This window comes from Arachis hypogaea, chromosome 17, assembly GCF_003086295.3.
Source record: "Arachis hypogaea cultivar Tifrunner chromosome 17, arahy.Tifrunner.gnm2.J5K5, whole genome shotgun sequence".
Classification (NCBI taxonomy): domain Eukaryota; kingdom Viridiplantae; phylum Streptophyta; class Magnoliopsida; order Fabales; family Fabaceae; genus Arachis; species Arachis hypogaea.
The window spans coordinates 32,445,470-32,469,761 of NC_092052.1; the positions used below are offsets into that span (position 1 = coordinate 32,445,470).

Below are 24,292 nucleotides of genomic sequence, written 5' to 3' on the forward strand. Positions count from 1 at the left end.
AAGTATTTATTGTTTAAACTATTTTTTTAAAAAGAGTTTAATTAAACTTTTTACCCAAACTAGACCTTAGTTGTTTTTAGTTTCTTTTTGCGATTTTGAGGCAAAGTTGATGTCATGGAGATGATAATTTTATGATAAAGTAAATAATGATAATTTTATGATAAAGTAAATAATTATAAGAGGTGTCATTATTTTTTTATATTTAATGTGAATATTATAATGAATTTATTATTTTCAAAATTTGAATTCAAGATATTTTATTTAAATTAAAAATTATTTGTCATCTAAACTAATTCAATCTTTATTACTTTTATACACATTTAATAAACAAGAGAACAAATGAATATGATACATTAGTATTATATAATTGACGTGAGGTGCCAAAACATGTCAACACTATTGAGTGACGATTTTCTCATGTCTTTGTTGAGCGACATGCTTGGAGTTAATCTGGTTTCTCTAATGTTTTTCTTCTCTTCGTTTCACTATAAGTATTGCAATGGAATCAGGATTGGAAACACAGGCATGGAACTATGGAAGGAAGAGTCATAAAATGCCCTGTTTTCTTGAAAAATAAATAAAAATGTAAAACGATTCTAAGTTAGTACTAGATTAAAGGTGGGGCTGATTAAGGTCAAGGTGAGTAGGCGATTACGTTCCACGCGCCATATCACTTATTCACTTATGAGTTATGGTTATGACTTACCTCATCCATGTGTCTGACCGAAGCCGTAAAGACATAAACACCACACAACGACGCCGTTTGAAGGGCTTTAAATTAATAACTAAATTCAACGCATTCGTGTGTTAACAGTCAGAACCCAGAACCCTGATTCATCATCTTCTTCCATCTCTTGCCAGTTCCAATTTGAAGGAAGAAAAGAGATGCCTTCTCAACCGGAAGAGGCTTCGTCACGTCCAGTGAGTAGATTACTTCTAATTCTTTCTTGATTTTCGTAATGTTTGTAAACTTGGCTAATCTTCAACTACTCATTTTTGTAATGTCGCTATACTCCTGTGTGTCCCATTCTTCTTCTATCTCCTTGAATCTTTCTAAAATGTTTAACTGCATTTTCCTTGTTGATAGTAATTTAATTACTTTGATTATACCATATTTTCTGTACGGCAATAAGGTTTGAACGTATAACCAAAATTGCAGATTTTAGTGAATTGATATCTCAGTTAAATGCATGCTGTCTTAGTTTTTTCTTATTTTGTTTTTCTTCAACACTTGCTTCTCAGAGTGCTTCCCTTGCGAATGATATTGCTGTGGAGTGGAAGCAGAAATTAATCACACTTTTAGATGATGAGAGTAAGCAAGAGTTGATCTCGAGAGAGAAGAAGGATAGGCGTGAGTTCCAGCAAATAGCAGCTTTGGCAAGCAAAATGGGATTGTACAGGTGTGTGTGCGTTTTTCAACTATTAATGCTGGAGTTATTACACTTGCTCTGTTGTGGGGGAACTCAATTACATTTCCATCTAGCAGCCATGTGTATGCAAAAGTTGTTGTCATCAGTAAGGTTCCACTTCCCAACTACAGACCTGATTTGGATGATCGACGTCCGCTGAGGGAGGTATAGTTTTGTATTCATTGATGTGCCCTGTACTTTCTTGAACCATTTTGTTGAGGACAAAAAAGAAGAAAAAAAGAAAAATCTGAAGTGTATGTAATTCAGAAAATGTTGACAGAGATATGACAAAATGTCTATTTGTGCCTCCACTATTCCTAGGTTTTGGGTCCATAGAAAATTGGCAAATTTTATCTCAAGACAGAGAAATTTTGCTTCATTCTGTATTAGCCTTTTCTCCAAACATGTTATGTCTCCAAGGCTCTGTTTGGAAATTGTTTGGACTTTGGAGAAGGCAAAGGATACAGAAAAGGCAATCCAGGACAATGAAGCAGGATCAAAGACAAAATTTCTTTGTCTTGTCTCTATATTCTGCCTTGAGAAACTAACAAAATACAACAGAGTGTTCTCTACATTTATGTTCTAGGATAGTTACCAAACTGACCCTAAATGTTCTTTCTCTTCTAGCCTCTATTGTCTCAGTCACGACCTTATAAGATTTATATCTTGTTCCTTAGTACTAGTTTTAGCCTATATTTGGAAAATGGTTATAATTGATAGTGTTTCAGAGTAGATAGAAAGTGAGAGAAGGAAAGAACAGAAAGAAGATGGAGAAACTGAGAATTGTAGAAAATGAGAGTATCTTCACATCAGAGTGCTGAGTCAGTATTTATACATAGATAACAAGAGTGTTCAGCACTCTAGAACAAGGGGGTAAAAAGGTCTTTACAAACTTAAGTTAGTTAGGGACTGTTAGGGGGAATCTATCCTAGTTGGCAGCTCTTACAACTGCTCTTAAGAGTTTCTAGTTTCTAGGCTCTTCTAGATCCTTTAGTCAGCTTACTCTATCAATAATTAAGTTAGCATTTTGTTTTTGTTATTTTATATTTATTATTAAAATAAAAGTGTTCCTGAAATAAGTCATTTTGTTGGGCTAAAGAAAAGAAGCAAAGGGTTTATCAGAAATGCTAGAATTTTAATTTGAAAAATGTCTTTACTTATAAGCAAGTTTTTTTAGCTTTTGATTTTTAGTCAGATATATTTCTTTAGAATTACTTTTATGCTAATACATCTGAGAATAAATGACTTTTAGGTTAATACATTTAACTGGAAATTGATTTTCGCATAATCAATCTTACAAAATATACCTTAGTTAAAATCAAGTATTGAAATAATTTTAATATCATAATTTACCCAAATATACTCTTATTCTGTTGGACATCTTATCTCATAGAAATAAGCCTAAGTAAGGGTTTTTGGAATTACCAGGTAAGCATACCTATTTCTATGTTAAGGCGAGTTGATGCTTATCTTGAAGAATACCAAACCCAAAAATCCAGAATGAAGGAAACTTTTCCAGATTTGTCATTTGCAAGATCAACAAATAACGATAGTATTGGTGTGGATGAAAGGTTATTTGAGAAACCTCAGTTGCCAGCATTGAATAAGGCTGCTTTGGAGAAAATTCTCCGGCAGAGAAGCTTGCAAATGCGTGATCAGCAACAAGCTTGGCAGGTTGTCTTAATAAAAATATATGGTCATGGCAAATTGTTATTGTAATTTGAATTTGATATTTTATTTTAATATTTTTATTTTATCATCTCTGCTTAATAAATTTAGATATGCACCATTTTCTTTTGCAACTTATGTTTGCAGCTATATGAATTCTTTTACTCCCAAAAAAGGACGGTCACATGACTTTTATTCTTATTTTTATGCATTCCTTGTAAGATGCTGCAAATAGTTTTCCTTTGGATTTTCCGAGGGTAAAAGAAAAAGAAAGCTCACCTATGTTTAATGTATTGATGTGCATTGAATTTTGAGTTAGAACATGAAAGATTGCTATAAAAAAAATTGTAGTGCTGGTCTGTGAGTGATACATGAGGAAGATGGTATGAGGAGAGTAGTTTTTGAGGATATTGCAATCAGTGTATTCTATTTCTTTCTCTCCAAGGAATTTTGTATATTTTGCATATTAAGTAGAAATTTCATTAAGATTCACCTTTGAGTGGTTCAGGTAGTCATTCCATGTTTCAGCTTTATCTGAGTTTGACTATGAATCCACAATTTTCTTTTGTAGCCTTAGGAAATAGCTAAATGTTTGATGGGAACTAGAAGACTGATTGGTAGCAAAGAAATTCCTTGGTAGTTATGAAGGTAGGTGGTGTAATATAAGGTAGAGTTCATGAGCTGAAGTTGTTGGGCTACAATTTCTCTCATAAAAGTGAGGGTGGAAACTTGTTCAGGTTATCCATCGAGCACCACCATCGGAATCATTGTTATGTGAATTATTAGTTGCAGCAGCCTGTTGATGTGTGAGGTGCACATCCTGCTATCAAGGGCTCTATCCATCATGGGGCCAGTACCATTCTTCTTGCAGGTGCCTTCTAATTTGTTTCATTTCACGTGGTTTGTCATTTGAATCAGGCCTTTGTTTTTGGTAATATTTAGTTGCAAGGTTCTGCTGTCCTAGTAGAATCATGGCTGATGGGTTCTATTATTTCCTTTGGTTCAAATATTACTGAGTTTTAGGAGTACCCGTGGCTAAGGCTGCCAACTAATCTTTGTTCTCCATTACACTTCTTCATACAGAGAACCCTACAGCTTGTATTTCTCATTCTGGTAGTTGTCCAAGTCATGGGAGTACTTCAATTGGTATCTTTGGCATATGCGGGTATGTTCTAGAACTTTAGACTAGTTCCTGTTGAGTGGGTTTTATAGATTTGGGAAGGAAAGAAGCCTAACCTGTGTGCAATACACAGTCAATGCTACCATTTGGAGTTCTTTTGTCAAAGTGTAATTGATGACAGATTATCAGAAAAGTCAGTCTTGTGGGATGAGTTTATATGTTGACTGCTATTTCATGTAAAAGCTCATTGTCTTTTTAGAGGGATATGCTGAGAGAATGGAAAGCCTTGCTGTTTTCTCTCGTTAGCTATTGTTCTTTAAAAGTATCTCTTTTCTTCCTTTGTCTTTGTACTCTTCCTTTTGTTGTCTTAACTAATTTAATCTTTTAAGATGATGCTTCTCTGATCATGCTGCTAGTAGCTGATTTCATTTTACCTCTTTCTCCATGTTTTTCCTTTATTTATCAAAAGTTCCTGCTGAAGGAATTGGTCAAGTCTCACTTATTGAATTCAAATCTTTAACTAAGTTCTACATGTCCCTTGGAATCCTTTTAATTTAATTTCTTTCAATTATTTTATCACTCTATTCATTGTCCCATCACTTGTAATTTTGAATTCTTAATTACATAGTACCGACATATGGTCAAATGTGTGGGGAAGGACATAAATGTTACCATATGAGTGACTACTTAGATTTTATAGTGATAAAAAATTGTGTAATTATTTAATATATGCTTTATGTAATTTATTCTTCATTTATGTGAAAGATTGAGTTTTCCTCTTCTATTATATTAAAAATTAGTTCATATGAGGTGAAATTTATTGAAAAAGAAAATTATATATAATAGGTGTACTTGTAACCCACTTCTTACAAAATTTTTGTATCCCTTTTGCATATCCGTTCCAGGTACTGCTACCATAGCTCTGCCTATCTAACATATCCTTTCTTTTAGTATAGATAAGCTGTTAAGTGTGTCTTTCTTGTGTATTTTTTTTGGCAGCGAAATGAATATGAATATTATTTTTCCTATTACACACCCTTAATATACATTTTTAGACATTTCCTTATTTGAAGACATGTAGTTTGAACTTTCCATTGAGCTTATTCTAATTTCCAACAATTTACCTGTTCATTACCCTTTTCCCCCTTGAAAGTAAAGTTAGTGAAATCCCAAGAACTTTGAGCAACGTCACTTGGGATAAGTCATGAGAGTCCACCTCTATGGCCTCTCTTTACCTATAATATGCTCTCAGATATGCCTCCCGGTACCTTGAGGAAGAGCCTTATAGTGTAAATATGTCCAACTCCAACAACTTTCTTAGTGTCTATTGTTGGCCTCCCTATTTCTATTCAGAAAGGTCTTTGATTCACTAGGAATTGTCATCCAATGCCTTACCTCATAGGTTTTCAACATTTATGTATATTATACATTAGGCTTATATTCCTCTTCTGCAAAATGGCAAGTTCCACTTTTTTCCAGGGAAAAACATTGTTGGTTGCTGCTGGATCTATGCTGTCAAGGTTTGCTAGATGGTTAAATAGATTGTCTTAAGTCCTTTTAGATGCTAAGGGATATACATAGACCTGTGCTCTAGATTACAGAGATACTTGGTGCTCATTGTTGTAAGCATGTGGTCCATATTACTTTCTGGGTGGAACATGCTCATATTTTAAGGAGGATTATTTGGCTGACCAACTAATTCGGGATATGATATTCGGCTTCTCAACAGATATGTGTAGAGACGTTGTTTCTCATATTTTTATGGTGTTGGTGTTGTCTCTTGATATTGAGGATGTATTATCTTCCACTTTCCTTATTATATCCTTCTATTGTTTTGATGACTTCATTACCCAAAAATGAATAACAGTTGTTGTCTGGGTCTATGACAATTAGTCATCCTCTCCCATATTCTGTACAAATGCTTGCGGATAGAGGTTTTAGCACAGTTATTTGGTTCAAAAATGGGATCCTCTTAGTTCTTCATCTTAATTATTTACAGAGATCTCAACAGATATATCTGAAATACAAGAAGACTTCTTGATGTCTTAACTTTTCATTTCAGGAGTCGGCAGAAGGTAGAAGAATGCTAGAATTTCGTAGAAGTCTCCCTGCTTATAAAGAGAAGGAAGCAATATTGTCAACAATATTGAGGAATCAGGTTTGTTGAATATATGTATTTTGTTATTGATTGGGTATTAGTCATTAGTTAATAACAGCTTAGGTATATTACTAGGGCTATTTTCTTTCTTTAGTTTTAAAAAAGAAAAAAATGTTTAAGAGCCCAGTATGCCCGTTTGAGTTATGCTAAATTTTTTATGAGTTAATATGTTGTATTCTTCCATTGAGTTAGGAAATGCTTTCCTAAAAATCTCTCCAAATCCCAGCATGAATCTTATTCAAATCTTGTAATCATTGTGATTAGAATCTATTAGAATATGTACTTGGGGAAATTATCTATTTGTATTTGTGCATTTATTTCATATTGTCTATATATTCTCTTTTTCTTCCTCTTAACACATATCTTCGGCTTGCATATTTGATTCATCTGTGCCAGCTGGTCTGTTGTAAAAGTAGTTTGTAGTTGATTTCAATATCTCAAGGCTTGGCATTTTCAAATTCAAAGTTGTTAAGTGGCATCTTTTACAGGTGGTTATCATTTCGGGACAAACAGGATGTGGGAAGACAACACAACTCCCACAGTTTATTTTAGAATGTGAGATAGAATCTCTTCAGGGAGCTGCTTGTAATATCATATGCACACAACCAAGGCGCATATCAGCGATATCTGTTTCTGAGAGGGTTGCGCTTGAGAGAGGGGAGAAATTGGGTGAATCTGTGAGATTCTTTTAAAATAATTACTGTGAATGATTCCATCGACACATTTCTTCTAGTATAATGTGTTCAGGTTTTAAAATATGCCTTCTCTTTCACTCTGTTGTTCATCAAAGGTTGGATATAAGGTTAGATTGGAGGGTATAAAAGGGAGAGATACCAGGCTTCTCTTTTGCACAACAGGCATCTTATTAAGAAGATTAATAGCTGATAGAAAATTAAAAGATGTAACTCATATTATTGTGGATGAAATTCATGAGCGTGGGATGAATGAAGGTAGAAATTTTAAACTGATTGAGTCATTGATTTCTAAATTGATTGTTGATTTCATGTTCTTTCATTCTCCTGTGACAGATTTTCTTCTCATTGTCCTTAAAGATCTCCTACCTCGCCGACCAGAAATGAAACTGATTTTAATGAGTGCTACCCTTGATGCGGAGCTCTTCTCCTCATACTTTAATGGAGCTGCAATAATCAAGATTCCGGTGCGTTTAAAAAAAATTGAACTATATGAAGGGGGAAAACTTTATCTTTGTGAATTTATTATGATAAATGAACAAAATATTAGCGGACAAAAATATGAGTGTAATGGTGCAAGTTAGGGTTCATGTCACCTACAATGTTAATGGAATAACTGAAGAATCCTTGAAGAAAATTTCCACTAATTTCTTCTGTTATAGTAAATTCTTTTTCTCTGTCTTCTTCTTTTTAACAAAGTGTGGGGACTTGCGAGGTTTTAAATGGGATGGAGGTTCTAAATTATGTTTCTGGTATAGGATCAAAAGGAATCTTCATATATTTAGTTGGAGGTACTGAGCATTGCTATTTGTGTGCCAAAAGCTAAAAGTTCTCCGTTCTTTATTGATATTGATGTATGTCATTGATAATTTAGGGTTTCACGCACCCTGTCAGAACCTGTTTTTTGGAGGACGTTTTGGAATTGTCAGGCTACAGATTGACTCCTGATAATCAAATTGATGATTATGGTCAAGAAAGGATTTGGAAAATGAACAAACAGGCCCCTAGAAAAAGGAAAAGCCAAATTGCTTCTGTTGTAGAGGTATTGAAAATATCCAAACTATAATTGCTCCATTTCTTGACATTTTCCCCGTTTAATTAAGTTCATTTGCGGAAAATATTACCAGGATTCTTTAAGGGAAGCTGATTTCAAAGATTACGATCCACAAACACGAGAATCTTTGTCATGTTGGAATCCTGATTGCATGGGTTTTAACTTCATAGAATATATTTTATGCCATATATGTGAGGATGAAAGGCCAGGTGCTGTGTTGGTTTTTATGATTGGATGGGATGATATAAGTGCACTGAAAGAGAAGCTCCTTTTACATCCTCTTTTGGGAGATCAAAGCCGAGTTTTGCTTCTTATATGCCATGGATCAATGGCAAGCTCTGAGCAGGTAATTTGTTCCCTGTTGATGGCAGTTGACTTAACAATCTGCATACATTCCTTAGCATTTCATGCGCTCTATGCAAGCAATAAAAGTTACAATTTATGGTTAGAATAAATAAGAATAATGATGATGTTTCTAGAGACATGTTTACTCTTCAGAAATTTCTTGCATGCATAATCCTGTGTAGATGAAAGAAACATGTCAGATGTGCCTTACTGTCCTGCATACAAGTCATACTTGGATAATATCTTGTATATTGAATTTACAGAGATTAATATTTGAAGAACCTGAAGATGGAGTGCGAAAAATAGTGTTAGCAACAAATATTGCTGAAACGAGTATCACAATAAACGATGTTGTTTTCGTTCTTGACTGTGGAAAGGAAAAAGAATCATCATATGATGCTCTTAATAACACACCTTGTTTGCTTCCAACCTGGATCTCTAAGGTTTCTGCCCAACAAGTAAGGATATCTTCTAGTTGTTTTTCATCTTTGGCATTCATTATGTATAATGTGCTCAATATTACCAAAAAGCAATTTGCTTCTGCCATCTTTGATATATTTATACTGGGTTCTTTTCATGTTATTCTTTTCCTAGAGAACTTTGTGCAAAAGATCCATGTAATTCTGTAACTGTTGTGTTGGCTGAATGCTATCTTAACTGGGATACGCTATATAGACAATGTCCTAGTTTGTGTACGGATTCTTACATCACAACTCTTCATATTTGTGCTGCTATAGGCTTGGTTCATATTTAGTGAATAAGTAGGCATTGGGATGAGGGTAGCAGCCAGTTCTACTTGAATAGCAAGATTGGGGGGAAAGATACATACAAATAAATTAATAATCATGATACTCTTTCTTTTTAGATTTATATGATAAGTGATACTATTTGTATGTAATTATTATTATCATCTACGTTCAAGAAAATGAAGTGCCAATTACATAGAAAGGTATCAATCTACTTTCAGAGGCAAGGCATGGGGGGTGGGGGAACCGATATATAAGAGAGAAAGTTGGAGTAGGGTCTATTGTAGAAAAGATGGTAGAACCTCGTCTCAGGTGGTTTGGACATGTGGGAAGAAGATTAGCAGAGCACTTGGTTAGGAAGGTGGACAGGTGGCGAATGGTAGAGGAAGACCTAAAAAAATCATACATGAGGTGGTCAAAGAAAATATACGTGTCAACAGTCTCACTGTAGACATGATACATGATAGAGCACAGTGGCGTCATTTGATCTATGTAGCCGATCCCACCTAGTGGGATAAGGCTTTGTTGTTGTTGTTGTAGTTGTATTCTATTTTATTTGAAGCATATTGTGTGCATAAAGTATTCATGGAAAATGATATTGTATTCATGAACATCTAGGCAGATGCCAGTATAATTTTTGGGCCTAATTGAAGTTTCTCATTATCTGCTTAAAATGCCAGCTGCAGCCTAATTTATCAACTTTGTGGCAAACCTCAAATGCACCCAGTCCACTGAAACTTACTATCTAGTTTATTATCCTTATGAATATATATGATATAATATAACGTGAATCTTTGGGTTATAATGTTAAGCTATCTAACTGATTGCTTTGTTTGTGCCATTTTATAAAAGAGGAAATTGCCATTGGACTCAGATAGCATTATCTAAGTGCAATTGCCATCCTGGATATGAAGTGAGAAGTTTTTAGATCTCAAATGCTGATTTTATTGTCTTTTTAACTTGAAATTTTTATAGAGAAGAGGAAGAGCTGGTCGAGTTCAACCAGGAGAATGTTACCATCTCTATCCTAGATGTGTTTATGATGCTTTTGCAGAGTATCAATTGCCGGAAATTTTGAGAACACCTTTGCAATCTCTCTGCTTGCAAATTAAAAGTTTAAAACTTGGACCGATATCAGAGTTCTTGTCTAAGGCATTACAGTCTCCAGAGATTCTTGCAGTAAGGATAAAATAATAACCTCCGTTTCAGTTCTATCATTTTATCTCCAGCTGTACATGTGCAGTTTTTTACTCACTATTTCTGAAATGAATTTGCTTGTTCACGCTGTGTTGATTATTTGCGTTTGTATCTGCTTTGTTTACTTATTTTATTCACAGGTGCAAAATGCAATTGAATATTTAAAAATAATTGGAGCTTTTGATGACAATGAGAATCTGACTCTTCTAGGTTAATCTCTTACCAATACATGAAAGTCTGGCTTATTAATTGTTATTATTCAATTTGAAGCCTCATAGTTGATCTGTCAATTGATAGGGCACTACCTGACAATGTTTCCGATGGAACCCAAACTAGGGAAGATGCTTATATTGGGTGCTATCTTCAATTGCCTGGATCCCATATTAACTGTCACTGCCAGCCTGAGTGTGAGAGATCCATTTCTAGCACCGTTGGACCAAAAAGATGTAAGTTGTACTTGTGTTGAATGATTGCAGCTTTATCCTTTCAATAAGAGGTCATTTGACTCTCGCTTGTGTTTCTATGTTCCTCGGTTCTTCGGTTCTGGATTTCTACAGAAACATACAATTGAAGTGTTTGAATGTATTATATTATCAAATGTACAGGAAATCAGCCTCTTTATAGAGGAATTATAGAAATAGAAATAACTAGAAAATAGGAAAGAAGAAAAAAATACTAGCCTAAAATAAAGGAAAGATTTCTAATCATAAAATCTCTAAAATTAAGCTAAATCCAAAAAGGAAAAGATTTATAATTAATTCTATTTACATAGAAGATTCATGAAAGGAATTAAGAATCTGATTTTGATTTGATTTAGTCAACACTTCCCCTCAAGCTGGCTTGAAGATATCATTCATTGACAGCTTGCTTATTATGCTATCAAAAGTCTTCTTGGGTAATCCTTTAGTTAGAATATCTGCTAATTGTTCCGTGGTTGGAACATATGAGATGCAAATCTGTCCTCTCTCAATCTTTTCCCTGATAAAATGCTTGTCAACTTCAACATGTTTAGTTCTATCATGCAACACTGGATTATGAGAAATGAAAATTGCAGATTTGTTGTCACAATACAACCTCATTGGTGGAGAAATGGAAACTTTTAGTTCTTGTAGGATTTTCTCTACCCATATTGCTTCACATATTCCATGAGCCACTGCTCTAAACTCAGCTTCTGCACTACTTCGTGCCACAACACTCTGTTTTTTACTCCTCCAACTAACCAGGTTTCCGCCAACAAAAGTACAATACCCAGATGTTGACCTTCTATCCATGACATTCCCAGCCCAATCTGCATCTGTATAAGCTTCTACTTGAAGATGTCCATGCTTTTTATAGAGTAACCCTTTCCCAGGCGACCCTTTCAAGTACCTTAGGATTCTAAAGACAGCATCCATGTGTTCTTGACCAGGTGAATGCATAAACTGGCTTACCATGCTCACAGCAAAGGCTATATCCGGGCGTGTATGGGATAAATAGATTAGCCTCCCTACCAACTGCTGATATCTCCCTTTGTCCATGACATTTTCTGGTTCAGCTGGCTTCAATTTTAAGTTAGGCTCTATAGGTGTTTCAGCAGCTTTACAACCAAGTAATCCCATCTCTTTTAAAAGATCTAGGATATACTTTCGTTGGTTCATAAAAATGCCTTCCTTAGACTTTGCAAAATCAATTCCAAGGAAGTATTTTAATGAGCCAAGTTCTTTGATTTCAAATGCTTTGGCAAGCTTCTCCTTCAAGTCTTTTAGCTCCAAACAGTCATCACCTGTCAGAATAATGTCATCCACATATACAATTAAGATGGCAGTTTTATTAGCTGCTGAATGCTTATAGAAAAGTGTATGGTCAGCTTGGCTTTGAGTATAACCAAGTCCCTTCACCACCGTTCCAAGTCGTTCAAACCAAGCTCCTTGGGGATTGTTTCAATCCATAGAGAGATTTCTTTAGTTTGCACACTTTATTCCTCCCTAGTTCAGTTTCAAATCCAGGTGGAAGTTTCATAAACACCTCTTCCTCTAGTTCCCCATTCAGGAAAGCATTCTTTATATCCAATTGGTGTAAAGGCCAATTGTAATTCGCAGCAAGAGATAAGAGAATTTGCACAGAACTGAGTTTGGCAACTGGAGCAAAAGTCTCTCGATAGTCTACTCCATAGGTTTGTGTATATCCCCTAGCTACTAACCTAGCTTTATACCTCTCTATGTTTCCATCAGCATTGCACTTGATGGTAAAAACCCACCTGCAGCCAACCAACTTTATATTCTGTGGCAGATCTACAATCTCCCAAGTTTCATTTTTCTTGAGTGCATGCCACTCTTCCATCACTGCTAATTTCCAGTTGGGATCATCTAGTGCTTCCTCTATGTTCCTAGGCTCAAACAGATTTGTAATTTTAGAAGTAAAAGCTCGATGTTTTTGAGAGAGATTTTGGTAAGAGACATAATTGGAAATAGGATGGTTGGTGCTGGTTTTAAGTACCTTTTTGGTGCAGGTTCTGGTTTCTTTCCTAAGGGCTATTGGCAAATTATTATTAGAAGTGACAATTTCAGATTTACCTGGAAGTTCCTGAAGAGTTGGGCCGTCTTCCGGGTTTTCAGATTGGGTTGGTACAGAGATGATGGGCTGGTCTCTAGTCTTCTTGGGATATTTCCGAACATAACACCGAAGCTCCTTTTCTTGTGGTATTTCTTTTCCTGTTTGGATTCCAACTAATTCTGGCACAATTTCAGAATTGGTTTTCACATCTTGTTTTGCAATTGTTTCAGAATTTACTTGATTAGTGAAAGTTGTATCCTCAATATGTAAGATAGGAGTGGGTAAAGGTTCATGCAAAAAATTTTCTTCCCTTAGACTCTCCCCTTGAAGAAAATTTTTCTGAAAAAAGGTTTCATGTTCCAAAAAAGTAACATCCATTCTTACATGAAATTTCTTGGTGTGTGGATTGAAACATTTATAACCCTTTTGACTTGGGGAATAGCCTATAAAAATGCATTTTTCTGTCCTTGGATCAAGTTTACTTCGATATGAAGGTGTATGTAAAAACACAGTGCAACCAAATACTTTTAAAGGTAAGTCAGAATGCAACCTGCATGCTGGAAAATTCTTTTTGAAAGTATCCAACGGTGTGCAGTAATTTAACACACGTGTGGGCATTCGATTTATGAGATAGGCTGCTGTTAGAACAGTATCTCCCCATAAATACTTTGGAACATTACCCTCAAACATAATGGCACGTGCTACTTCAAGAAGGTGTTTATTCTTCCTTTCAGCAATGCCATTTTGTTGGGGTGTATTAAGGCATGTAGATTAATGTTGAATACCTTTTTTTTGAAGAAATTCTCCAAGATTTTTGTTAAAGTATTTAGTGCCATTATCACTTCTTAATATTGAAATTTGTGTGTCAAATTGTGTTTCTACCATTGTTGAAAAATACTGAAAAATTTTAGAAACCTCAGATTTTTCATGCATGAGATAGATCCAACATAGTCGTGTGTGGTCATCAATAAAAGTTACAAACCATTTTTTTCCAAATTGAGTTGTTATTTTCGATGGACCCCATACATCACTATGAATCAAGTGGAAAGGTTTAGATGCATGATAAGGTTGAGAGTAATAAGGAGCTCTATGACTCTTTGAACGAATACAACTTTCACATTTAAGTAAGGAAGAATCAATATTTTTAAACAAACTTGGAAACAAGTGTTTGAGATATGGAAAACTAGGGTGTCCTAGTCTATTGTGCCAGAGAATTATTTGGTCCTTTATAGGCATAGAACTTATACCACTAAATCCTTGAGCTATTTTATCCTCCGAAATATCCTCAAAGTGATAAAGCCCATCCATCATCTTAGCACTGCCAATCATCTTCCCCGAAGTCCGGTCCTGAAAAATACCATGAGTGTCAAAGAATGTCACAGCACAATTGGAATCCTTGCAAATTTTACTAATAGAGAGAAGATTACAAGAAAGCTTTGGTACATGTAGGACATTTCTTAGGTCAATGTTTTTGGATAGTTTAATTGTACCTTTTCCAGCAATAGATGAAAAACTACCATCAGCAACTCTAATTTTTTCATTTTCAAAGCAAGGAGAATAAGTTTTAAATAAAGGGGAGAGGCTGGTCATATGGTCAGATGCACCTGAATCGACAATCCATGGTGCATTCAAGTTTGAGGTGCAGTTAAGGAACATAGGAATACTAAAATTACCTGTTTGAGCCAAAGAACAACTAGGAGTACTAGACACAGAACTGGAATTTAACAGCCTTATGAGCTGCTCAACCTGTTCCTTACTCAATGATGATTTTTCAGCCTCATGAGCAGTTGGGGTAGGGCGTATTTTGGGACCAGGTTTGCTGCCTTTAAGATGTGCTGGTTTTCCATGAATCTTCCAGCAGGTTTCTCGGGTGTGACGAGGTTTGTTGCAGTGGTCACACCAAAGATTGGAGGGGTGCTTCTGATTTGATGAACTTTTAAGTGCAGCAGGTGCCACTAAAAGTGCATTAGACTCCAAAGAGGTCTGTTCAGTCTTGCCTTTTCCCATCATCACAGCTCTACGAGTTTCTTCTCTTCTAACTTCAGCAAATACTTCTCCAATTGAGGGTAGGATTGCTCTTCCAATAATTCTGCCACGAACTTCATCTAGCTCCACGTTGAGGCCTGCAAGAAACTGGAATATCCTCCCTTCTTCCACTGTTTGTTGGTGGTGTTTGGCATCAGCGGCTGAATTCCACTTGTAGTTATTGAAGTGGTCAAGATCCTGCCACACCCGCTTCAATGTGTGGAAATATTTGGTGACATTGTCACTCCCTTGTTGAATTTCTCTAGCTTTTAGAGTAAGTTCATAAATCTGGGATTTATTCCCAAGATCAGAGTACATCTCCTTGACACTATCCCACAATTCTTTGGCTATGGTATAGTACATGTAGTTACTGCTGATATCCTCCTCCATTGAGTTCACCAGCCATGTCATCACCATGGAATTTTCGGTATCCCACACATGATATTGTGGGTCAGTGATGTTAGGCTGGCTTCGCTCACCGGTGAGATATCCAATCTTCCCTCTTCCACGGATATACATCTGAGCTGATTGAGACCACCTAAGGTAGTTTGACCCATTGAGTCGAAATGTGGTGATCTGAACTGAATGGGAGTCACCACTAACTAGTATCCGTTGCTCAGATTTTAAATCTGATGGAGTAGGAGTGGTGTTCTCCTTCTGTTCAGGATTAATGACTGAGGAACTGTCAGCCATAGCTATAAATCAGAGGCACAGTGCAGAGTTCCTGCTCTGATACCAAATTGAAGTGTTTGAATGTATTATATTATCAAATGTACAGGGAATCAGCCTCTTTATAGAGGAATTATAGAAATAGAAATAACTAGAAAATAGGAAAGAAGAAAAAAATACTAGCCTAAAATAAAGGAAAGATTTCTAATCATAAAATCTCTAAAATTAAGCTAAACCCAAAAAGGAAAAGATTTATAATTAATTCTATTTACATAGAAGATTCATGAAAGGAATTAGGAATCTGATTTTGATTTGATTTAGTCAACACATACGGCATAATAATGAATTGGGAACTTTTTATGTTTGTTTTATATTTCAAACTTGAAACACCAAATTCAATTAAAATTATAAAATGGCAAACCAACTCTACCTATGTTATGTTCCTTTGTTGCATAGCTTTACATAATAAATCCTAAGGTTTGATAAATGAGGAGTTATGTTAGTTAGTCCTAGCCATGCAAGGCTTTGTTGATGCTTCATAATATGGATCACTAATGTCATAGTGTTAATGTTAGCATTGGTACCAGTGAGAATTAGGAGAATATAGGAATGTGTAGCAGGTGTAAGAATGGAGACATAAAAATTCTCATTAACTGCTTTTGTAAATAGTGGTGTTGATTAATATTTCTTGGGTATTCACTTACACCAGGGGTATGTCGTGAACTTCCATCCTCCAATAACTCATACGCTATGAGCTCCATTAATACAATTGAATTGAGACATTTCACCTTATTGATCAATTTTTAAAATTTCGTCAAAATTTTATCACCACCTACCCGTTTATTGGAGCTAATTAAAGCCAGTAAGCAGTGGCTATTTAGCTTCCGTTTAAGGGCCAACAATAATCTCACTTGGAAATGAATGCTTCTAAAATTGTTGTTTCTATGGGTGGTCAGTGATACTAGAATCAGTTTATGTTTTTTCTGACATTTTCTCAGTGTAAAGAGTTAGTTAAAAAGAGTAATATTTCAGTTCCGTTTAAATTATTCAATTTTGGACAGTATCACTACAGCAACAAGCATTGGTCCCTTAGGCTTGTCAGTCAGTGCTCAAGGACCTTATTACGAGGTTTTTATCTGGTATTTGATTTATCAAGTTTTTCATTATAGGTTGCAGCTGCAGCGAAGTCTCAATTCTCCCATGATTATAGTGATCATCTTGCCCTTGTGAGGGCTTATGATGGCTGGAAAGATGCTGAAATAGACCTCGCTGGACAAGAATACTGCTGGGCAAATTTCCTTTCTTCACAATCCATGAAAGCTATTGATGCCCTTCGGATGGAATTCTTATCCCTTCTCAAGGATATTGGAATAGTTGATAGCAATGCAACAAACTGCAATGCGTGGAGCTATGATGTGCATCTTATACGAGCAGTTATTTTTTATGGGCTATATCCTGGAATTTGCTCTATTGTGGTATTTTTTTTCTTTTTTCCTTTATTATTTTATATTTATATTGCATAAATAGTATAATTTATTATGGAAAGTAGAAACTTTTTAGCGAGTGTTCAAATTGCATATGGAGTCCATGTCTATGCGGTAGGTAATTAACTATGATATATTTTCATTTGCAGCATAAAGAGAAGTCATTTTCTCTGAAGACAATGGAGGATGGTAAAGTGCATCTTCATTTGGTTAGTCCATTCAAATTTATTAATTTGCCATGGGTTATAAAACTGTAGGCGTGTTTTAGATGTCATCATTTCAACCTTCTGTTCTTATTTTTTCCCATATTGATTACGTGTTTGTTTCATTTCCCTAGAATTCAGTGAATGCTCGAGAAAGCAAAATTCCATATCCGTGGCTTGTTTTTAATGAGAAGATAAAAGTGAATTCGGTGTTCCTTCGTGACTCAACTGCTGTGTCTGACTCAGTGGTGCTTCTTTTTGGTGGAAAGATCTCAAAAGATGGTGTTAGTTCCTTTTCTTTTTCTTGGGGTGCTCGTGTTTATTTTATAAAATATTGCAGTTTGGAATTAACCTCTAAAATGTTCTGTAGTGTTTTATATTGTTTACATTCCTGTTCTGGCAGGATGGTCAATTAAAAATGTTAGGAGGGTATCTGGAGTTCTTAATGAAACCTGCTGTTGCTGAAATGTTTCAGAGCATAAGGAGGAAACTAGATGACATCATTCAGAGCAAAGTAGGTGCAAATTTATTTCATTCTCATACAAACTACGTTGATGAAATTGAGTTAAAATTTTAATATACTATTGAACTTTGCAGCTACTGTTTCCGATGATGGGAATACACTTATTTCACGAGCTGCTTTCTGCTGTACGGTTGCTGATTTCCAAAGATAAATGTGAGGGCAGATTTGTGTTTAGCTGCCAGGTCATTAAACCATCGAAACCATCTGTGATGACCTTGCAACCAGCATTGGTTTCAAGGACAGACAGTGGACCTGGTGGCGATAATTCTAAAGGTCAGCTCCAAACTCTTCTGGCTCGTGCTGGATGTGCTGCACCCATCTACAAGACTATGCAAATACAGAACAATCAGTTTCAGGCTGCGGTCGAGTTTAATGGTATACAGATAATGGGCCAACCTTGTCACAATAAAAGGACTGCGGAAAAAGACGCCGCGGCTGAGGCACTGCAATGGCTTATGGGTAAAAGACAGGCAGAAAACGAGTACATGGATCACAATGCAGTGATGCTAAAGAAAAGCAAGAGGGATCATAATTAAGCAATCAACTGTAATGGGTTTTCTGTGAGGGTAACAAACGGTCCAAGATGGATGTACTTGTCTAGATTTTTAAGGTCCTTGCTCAAGTCTTTGAACTCCAGAAAAAATGGATTAGTTCCATTGTTGATATATAGCTCCGGGGCTTGAGCCAATTCATGCTCATACAACAACAATCTCCAATTTAGCGTGCATTGTGTTGATTCAATCCGAGGTTGGAGTTGCCTACCCTTGATCAAAGCAAATCATGGATGATTTATGAGCCTGAAGAAATAAATTGTGAATTGAAAGCCTAAGATAACAGTCTAATCTGAGCCGTTTGACAAAGGAAAATTTTTTGCAACTGTTCATGTTGTTGAGTTAATTTTGGGATAAGGTTCTTCTAAAGTGTTTTTATATTCAACATGACAAATTCGAAGGTCTCTTAGCTACACTCAATCAGTATTGTACACGAGAAATGTGAAGACTAATTTGATATCTTCTGCAACAGAAAGAGCTTCCATTCTATATTTAGGTGAAACATGTATGTGAAAATATAAAGAATGAATTTTTAAAGTATGTTTGGAATTGATATTCAATGAACTTGGCGAGGGAAACAAATTTTGGTCAAGCAGGAGTTCGCATTAATGTGATCTATGTTGCTTCACTTTCTTTTCCTTTTTTTTTTTTCGGTTTTCACGTCTGATTGTGATTTCTGTTTGAGAAATAATTTAGGTATAATGAATGTTATTTCGGCAGCGATAATTAAAAAGGAAAAGACTAAGATTAGGGGGCAGCAATTTTGTTAAATTATGGCTTGCATGTAACTAGCAAAAAAAAAATGAGTCACTGGATGAAATCTCACACCAATTTCACACCATTAAAACCATTATTGATGACTATTTGATGACTACAAATCACAAAAGTTGTTAGCCCCTAACATTTCTCAATTAAAAATTGTCTGGTTAAAAAGGGGCTTGGGCTTCATAGTGCATTGTTTGTATTGTCCTGTAATTTTTTTTTCATTTCATTGTCTTCAAGATATACTGTAACGAAGCGTGATTATGTTTTATAGTCACTTCTATTACTTATAAATGAAAATTCATAAAATTTGTCCAGTTCATTGTTCTCTTATGTTTATATTTTCATCATTTCACCACTTAACTTTTAGGATGCATCACTTGGAATATACTTCTAAAATATTTTAACTATTTTAGATACAAATACAATTTGTAGACAAATAAATTAAAGAAATATTAAAACAAGTTGATCACAAATCGTTTTAGGCACTGTCTTTAAAAATTTACTACCGTCTTACCTATAGATGGAATAACTTCGACAAAAATCTTTTAATATTAGATGTGGATCATTAAAATATAGTCTATACCAATATTCTCAAAACACTTTAACGATGCTCAACCAATCATTATTAATATTCAACCAACCAACTATCATTAATGTTTTCCAACGTTCATATTGCTTAGCTAGAATTCATTAATTTTTTTTTTTTTTTGGTAAGTTAGAATTCATTAATTTATTTTTATCAAATTAGCAAAATAGAGTCCCAATCTATCCATGTGCATGTGAGAACCATCAGCCATTCAGCCTATTTAATCAAGAATAGGGTACACACTAATATTCTCGAATACCTTTAGTTCATATTGCTTTTAGTTGGAATTCATTAATTTTTTGTTTTGGTAATTCATTAATTTTTTTGTTCAATTAGCACAATCAAAGCCTAATACCTAAGCAAGCCCAATCCATTCATGTGCTGTGAAAGCCCATCAACCTATTTTAATTTCATTGCCTGTAAGCATCACATTTTTTTCACTGACCCAGAAAATAAAAGCATCCCATTCCGTAAAGGTTAACTAGACCAGTCATCATATTCTGGGTTAAGTACTTTTTTCGTCTTTAAAGTTCGGGATGAAAATTCAAATTGTTTCCAACCTTTTTTTGTTATTAAAATTATCCTCAACGTTATAAAATGTTATAAAATCATCATTTTATCCATAAACAACATTTTAAAGACAATTTATCCTCTAAAAAAAAACCCTTCCCTTCCCCACTAATCCCCAACCCCCCTTCAGACTTCATCATCATAACCGAGCTTCTTTCTCTCTCTCTCTCTCTCTTTCTTTCAGTCTCCTTTTCTCCCTTATGACTAACTCCTAACCACTTTTTTCATCATCACCGAGCCTCTTTCTCTTTCTCTTTGTCCCAATCTCTTTCTCTTCCTCACCACTAATCCCACTCATCTTCTTCTCATCACCATCACCATCACCATTATCATAATCACCATCACCATTATCACAGAAACAAAGATTGAATCACATCACCATCACCATTATCCATCACCATCACCATTATCCACGGCGGAATTAAACGACGAATTGGAAGCATTTTTTTGAGAAGAAGGTTACTGAATTGAGAAATGAGAGAACGACTCTGGGAGGGGGCTATTGCGAATAGAAAGGGGATGACAAGTTCAGTTTCTGTCTCACTCCAAACTCGAAGAAAAAAACTGCTTTCGCATGTCATCGATGACAGTTTTGATCTTCTCCTATAAAGTTTCTTGTGATATTTTTAGCAGAGAGATTATATCAGTGAGCATCTTTGAAAGAGATGATGGATTTTCTTGTGGTTAATTTGAACAACATTCTTTGTGTTCACCTGAAGAACGAGAAGGGCACTAAAGAAAAGAAAAAAAAGGGTCGTTACTCTCTCAAAAGGGGGCTCTCTTTCTCTCTTTTTTGTTCTTCCTTTTTTTCTTATTTTTTTTTAATTTTTAAAGAACATATACATAATTTTTTTTTTAAATTTTTTTAATTTATGTTATTGCTAATTTTGTGGATCTTGTTGTTATTATTGGATTGTTAATTTATTTTGTGGTTAGATTTATGGTGTAATCACAGTGATGATAATGAAGCAGATTTATTTTGTTGTTATGGTGTAATTATGGTGATGATGAAATGGGATTTAATTTTTTTTGGGAGCTGATGATGGTGGTGGGATGGGATTTGGGATGGGTGGGAGGAAGGGAATTGGGGGGTGTGGGGAGGGGGGAGAGACGAAGAGATACTGGGAGTGGGGTGGGGTAGGTTTTTTTAATATTATCTTTATTAATAATTAAGGGTAATTTGGTCAAAAAATATAATTGAAGTAAAAAAAGACGATTTTATAACGTTTTATAACATTGAGGATGATTTTAATAACAAAAAAATATTGGGGACAATTTTGATTTTGGCCTTAGACCTTAAGGACGAAAAAAATACTTAAACCAACTATTCTAGTAACTGATTTACTGATTTATTAGTCTAACCGGTTCAACCGTAATTTAACCAGAATAACTATTTTATAATAAAATAATAAATAAAATATAAATAAACACACTAAAATTAACAAAAATTAACTATATTTAACTAAGATTAACAAAATTTTCAAACATAATTTTAACAAGATCAGCACAATAATTAACATGCTTCAACAAAAATTAACAAAATTTTCAAACTAATTTTAACAAGTTCAGCATAATGATTAACAGAAAAAAAGGCACTGAATGAACACTGTCAACTCTGCAATTGCTTTGTTTTTTAGAACGATAGTTCTGGAATAACCTCCTTTCCTTCCCAACAGCTTCAAAGTAATCTCTACCTCATCCCACAATAAGTTATATCCATTAGAAATGATCAAACCACATTCATTTTGTATGAAAAATAGTTTTAAGCATATCTTACACCCTGAACATGGAAAGCTTCATTGCAAGAAGTGCGGAGCTGCATACGACCGGACGAAGACACGGTGGTGTCTGAGAACAACGCACGGCGGTACTGAGTGAGACCCTTGCGACGGTAGGGGAGTAACCTAGTGCTTGTGTTTTGGGGGTAGGGGCTGTATACTTGTATAGGAGAAGGAGAAGTGGGAAACCTACGCTGCCCTGCTTGAGGGGAAGGAGAAAGGGTTTCTTTTTTCTTTTTAAAGAAAGTGCAAAATGGAGAGCAGATGAAGACGACAGCTAGCACGATGGCAAGACGACGAACGCTCGAGGAAGAAGCTGCGCGCTTGCGATTGGTGAGTCTGAGAGCGAATAAGGGTTGGAGAGGGTTACAGTGGAAGCTCGACAGACGGTGGCAATGCTCACTCCTTATGACGGCAGTGGAGGATAGGGTTACGGGTAGCTCGTTGTTGTTGCTTACTTGCTTTGAAGGAACTAGGAACTAGGAAGAGGTTTGGGGCAGGGCCATGGCATCTCCTTTTTTTTCTAGAAAGCATAAGAAACGGCATCGTTTTGATGAAACCGGCTAGTTCCGATTCTGGTTCGACCGATCGGTTCCTGACCAGTTTAGCGATTCAAATCCAATTTTTGATGGAACAATTTTAGACAATAAACTGAACCGTTAATACTACCAATTTACGGTTAAATTAGTCTGACCGGCTAATCCGGTCTGGTTTTTTAGAACCATGCATTCCATAATATCAAGACAGAATGATGGGGGATAGTCCAAGGCCTGAACCTAGTTTGGGAGTTAGGGCTAAAGCAAATAATTCTTGAAAGTGACTCCAGTGTTGTGATTAACCTGATAAATGGAGAGAAATGTTATGAGAAACAATGCAATTATCAGAATAATTTATGAGATGAATAGAAGAAATTGGACAATTCTTTTTGTACATACATTTAGAGAAGGCAATAGGAGTGTTAATTGCCTAGTATTAAAAATGAGCATACATTTGGAGAAGGGATTTTTGTTTTGGAATAATCCCATTTAGAATTTATTACTATTCTCTTGGAGGATGTTAAAGGTAGGGGTGTTCATGGTCCAACCCGACCCGAAGACCCGCTCCGGCCCCGAACCTTTTAGGGGCTAATTTGGTGTGATTTCACCAAGTCTAGGGTCGGGTAAGGGTCTCAAAAATAGACCCGGTCATTATTTTGGGTCGGGTCCGAGCCATAGCTCAGGTCACCCGAACTTGGCCCGGTGGCCCGGTCATCATACACAATTAATATTTTGTGTTATTAGTGATGGATGATGGCTATTCTTATGTGGAATTTAAGTATTATAAATCTTAATATTTTGTGTTATTAGTCATTATAAGACTATAAGTTAATTTTTTATGTTTAAAATGCATAAGACTTTAGACTAATGCATAATATTATATTATTTGTATTGATTTAAATATTTGGTGTTATTAGACAATATTAGTATTGATTGTGGTTATGCTTTAATTTTAGGAAAGGGTTAGTTCTTGTTATATTTTTCCAAGTGAATTTTACCATGTCCAATAATGGTTGGAGTCTTGGAAATTTAGATATTTTCACATGCTAGCTTACAAGAAAGTAATGTTAACGGCTCGGTTTTCACCCGGTTTTTACTCGGTATAATTATGGCCCGAAAGTGTGTAGGTTTTCTCGGGTCTAGGGCCGGGTTTGGGTCTAACAAATAGGCCCGATATATATTTCAGGTCGAATCTGAGTCACATCAAATCCGGTTTCACCCGGCCTATAAACACCCCTAGTTAAAGGAGCTACCTTATCTCGTCTTATTTGTAATTAGTTTTTTTTTTTTTACTTCTATTCCGTTTTAATACCAAAAAAGAAAAGATTTTAAGGTTTCATAATTCCCTTTTATATAGGACTAAGTTTAAAACACAATTACAATATTAGTGCATTTCAGTAATTCAAGTTTGCTTAGTGATTTAAGTACAAGTCAGAAAAAAGTTTGAAACTACGTTGCATAGGCAACCAAGGCGTATCTCTCTCTGAAAAACAAGAACGAAGCCCCTTGAGGGCCGCCGCCGCCTCAGTTTGGACTGCAGTGACCCTCCTCTACTTCCTTCCCTCTTTAAATCTTCTTCCATCTCTACTCTTCTTCTTTTCTTTCCCCTCCATAACTATCCATCATCTTCCTTTTTTACTATGTCACTCTCACATTTCGCCAATCACACTTTTTACCACTG

General features: G+C 35.5%; 1 protein-coding gene across 5 annotated transcripts; it reads left to right on the plus strand.

Annotated features, from left to right (window-relative positions):
* Window positions 1-717: 717 nt before the first annotated feature.
* On the plus strand, window positions 718-18,968 carry LOC112764418 (DExH-box ATP-dependent RNA helicase DExH5, mitochondrial). 5 transcript variants are annotated; one of them, XM_025810000.3, is made up of 19 exons: window positions 718-921; window positions 1,243-1,400; window positions 1,487-1,574; window positions 2,838-3,083; window positions 6,260-6,355; window positions 6,844-7,032; window positions 7,146-7,305; window positions 7,384-7,514; window positions 7,922-8,089; window positions 8,175-8,447; window positions 8,710-8,904; window positions 10,168-10,371; window positions 10,530-10,599; window positions 10,687-10,835; window positions 16,785-17,090; window positions 17,249-17,308; window positions 17,437-17,586; window positions 17,706-17,816; window positions 17,900-18,968. In XM_025810000.3, exons 1-19 carry the CDS (start codon window positions 886-888, stop codon window positions 18,359-18,361), a joined length of 3,252 nt encoding a protein of 1,083 aa, XP_025665785.1. In that variant the 5' UTR covers window positions 718-885; the 3' UTR covers window positions 18,362-18,968. The 5 variants fall into 5 exon arrangements, with proteins under 5 accessions (XP_025665785.1, XP_029150312.1, XP_072078793.1 ...); XM_029294479.2 differs by lacking the exons at window positions 718-921; window positions 1,243-1,400; window positions 1,487-1,574; window positions 2,838-3,083 and adding exons at window positions 3,649-3,725; window positions 3,815-3,948; XM_025810002.3 differs by lacking the exons at window positions 718-921; window positions 1,243-1,400; window positions 1,487-1,574; window positions 2,838-3,083 and adding exons at window positions 3,675-3,948; window positions 4,161-4,242.
* The last annotated feature ends 5,324 nt before the right edge of the window (window positions 18,969-24,292 follow it).

Coding starts and splice junctions, on each gene's coding strand:
- LOC112764418 (XM_025810000.3), top strand. CDS start 886: ATGCCTTCTCAACCGGAAGAGGCTTCGTCACGTCCA. Junction 8,905..10,167: donor CTAAGGTTTCTGCCCAACAA/GTAAGGATATCT, acceptor AAATTTTTATAG/AGAAGAGGAAGAGCTGGTCG. Junction 10,600..10,686: donor TGAGAATCTGACTCTTCTAG/GTTAATCTCTTA, acceptor GTCAATTGATAG/GGCACTACCTGACAATGTTT.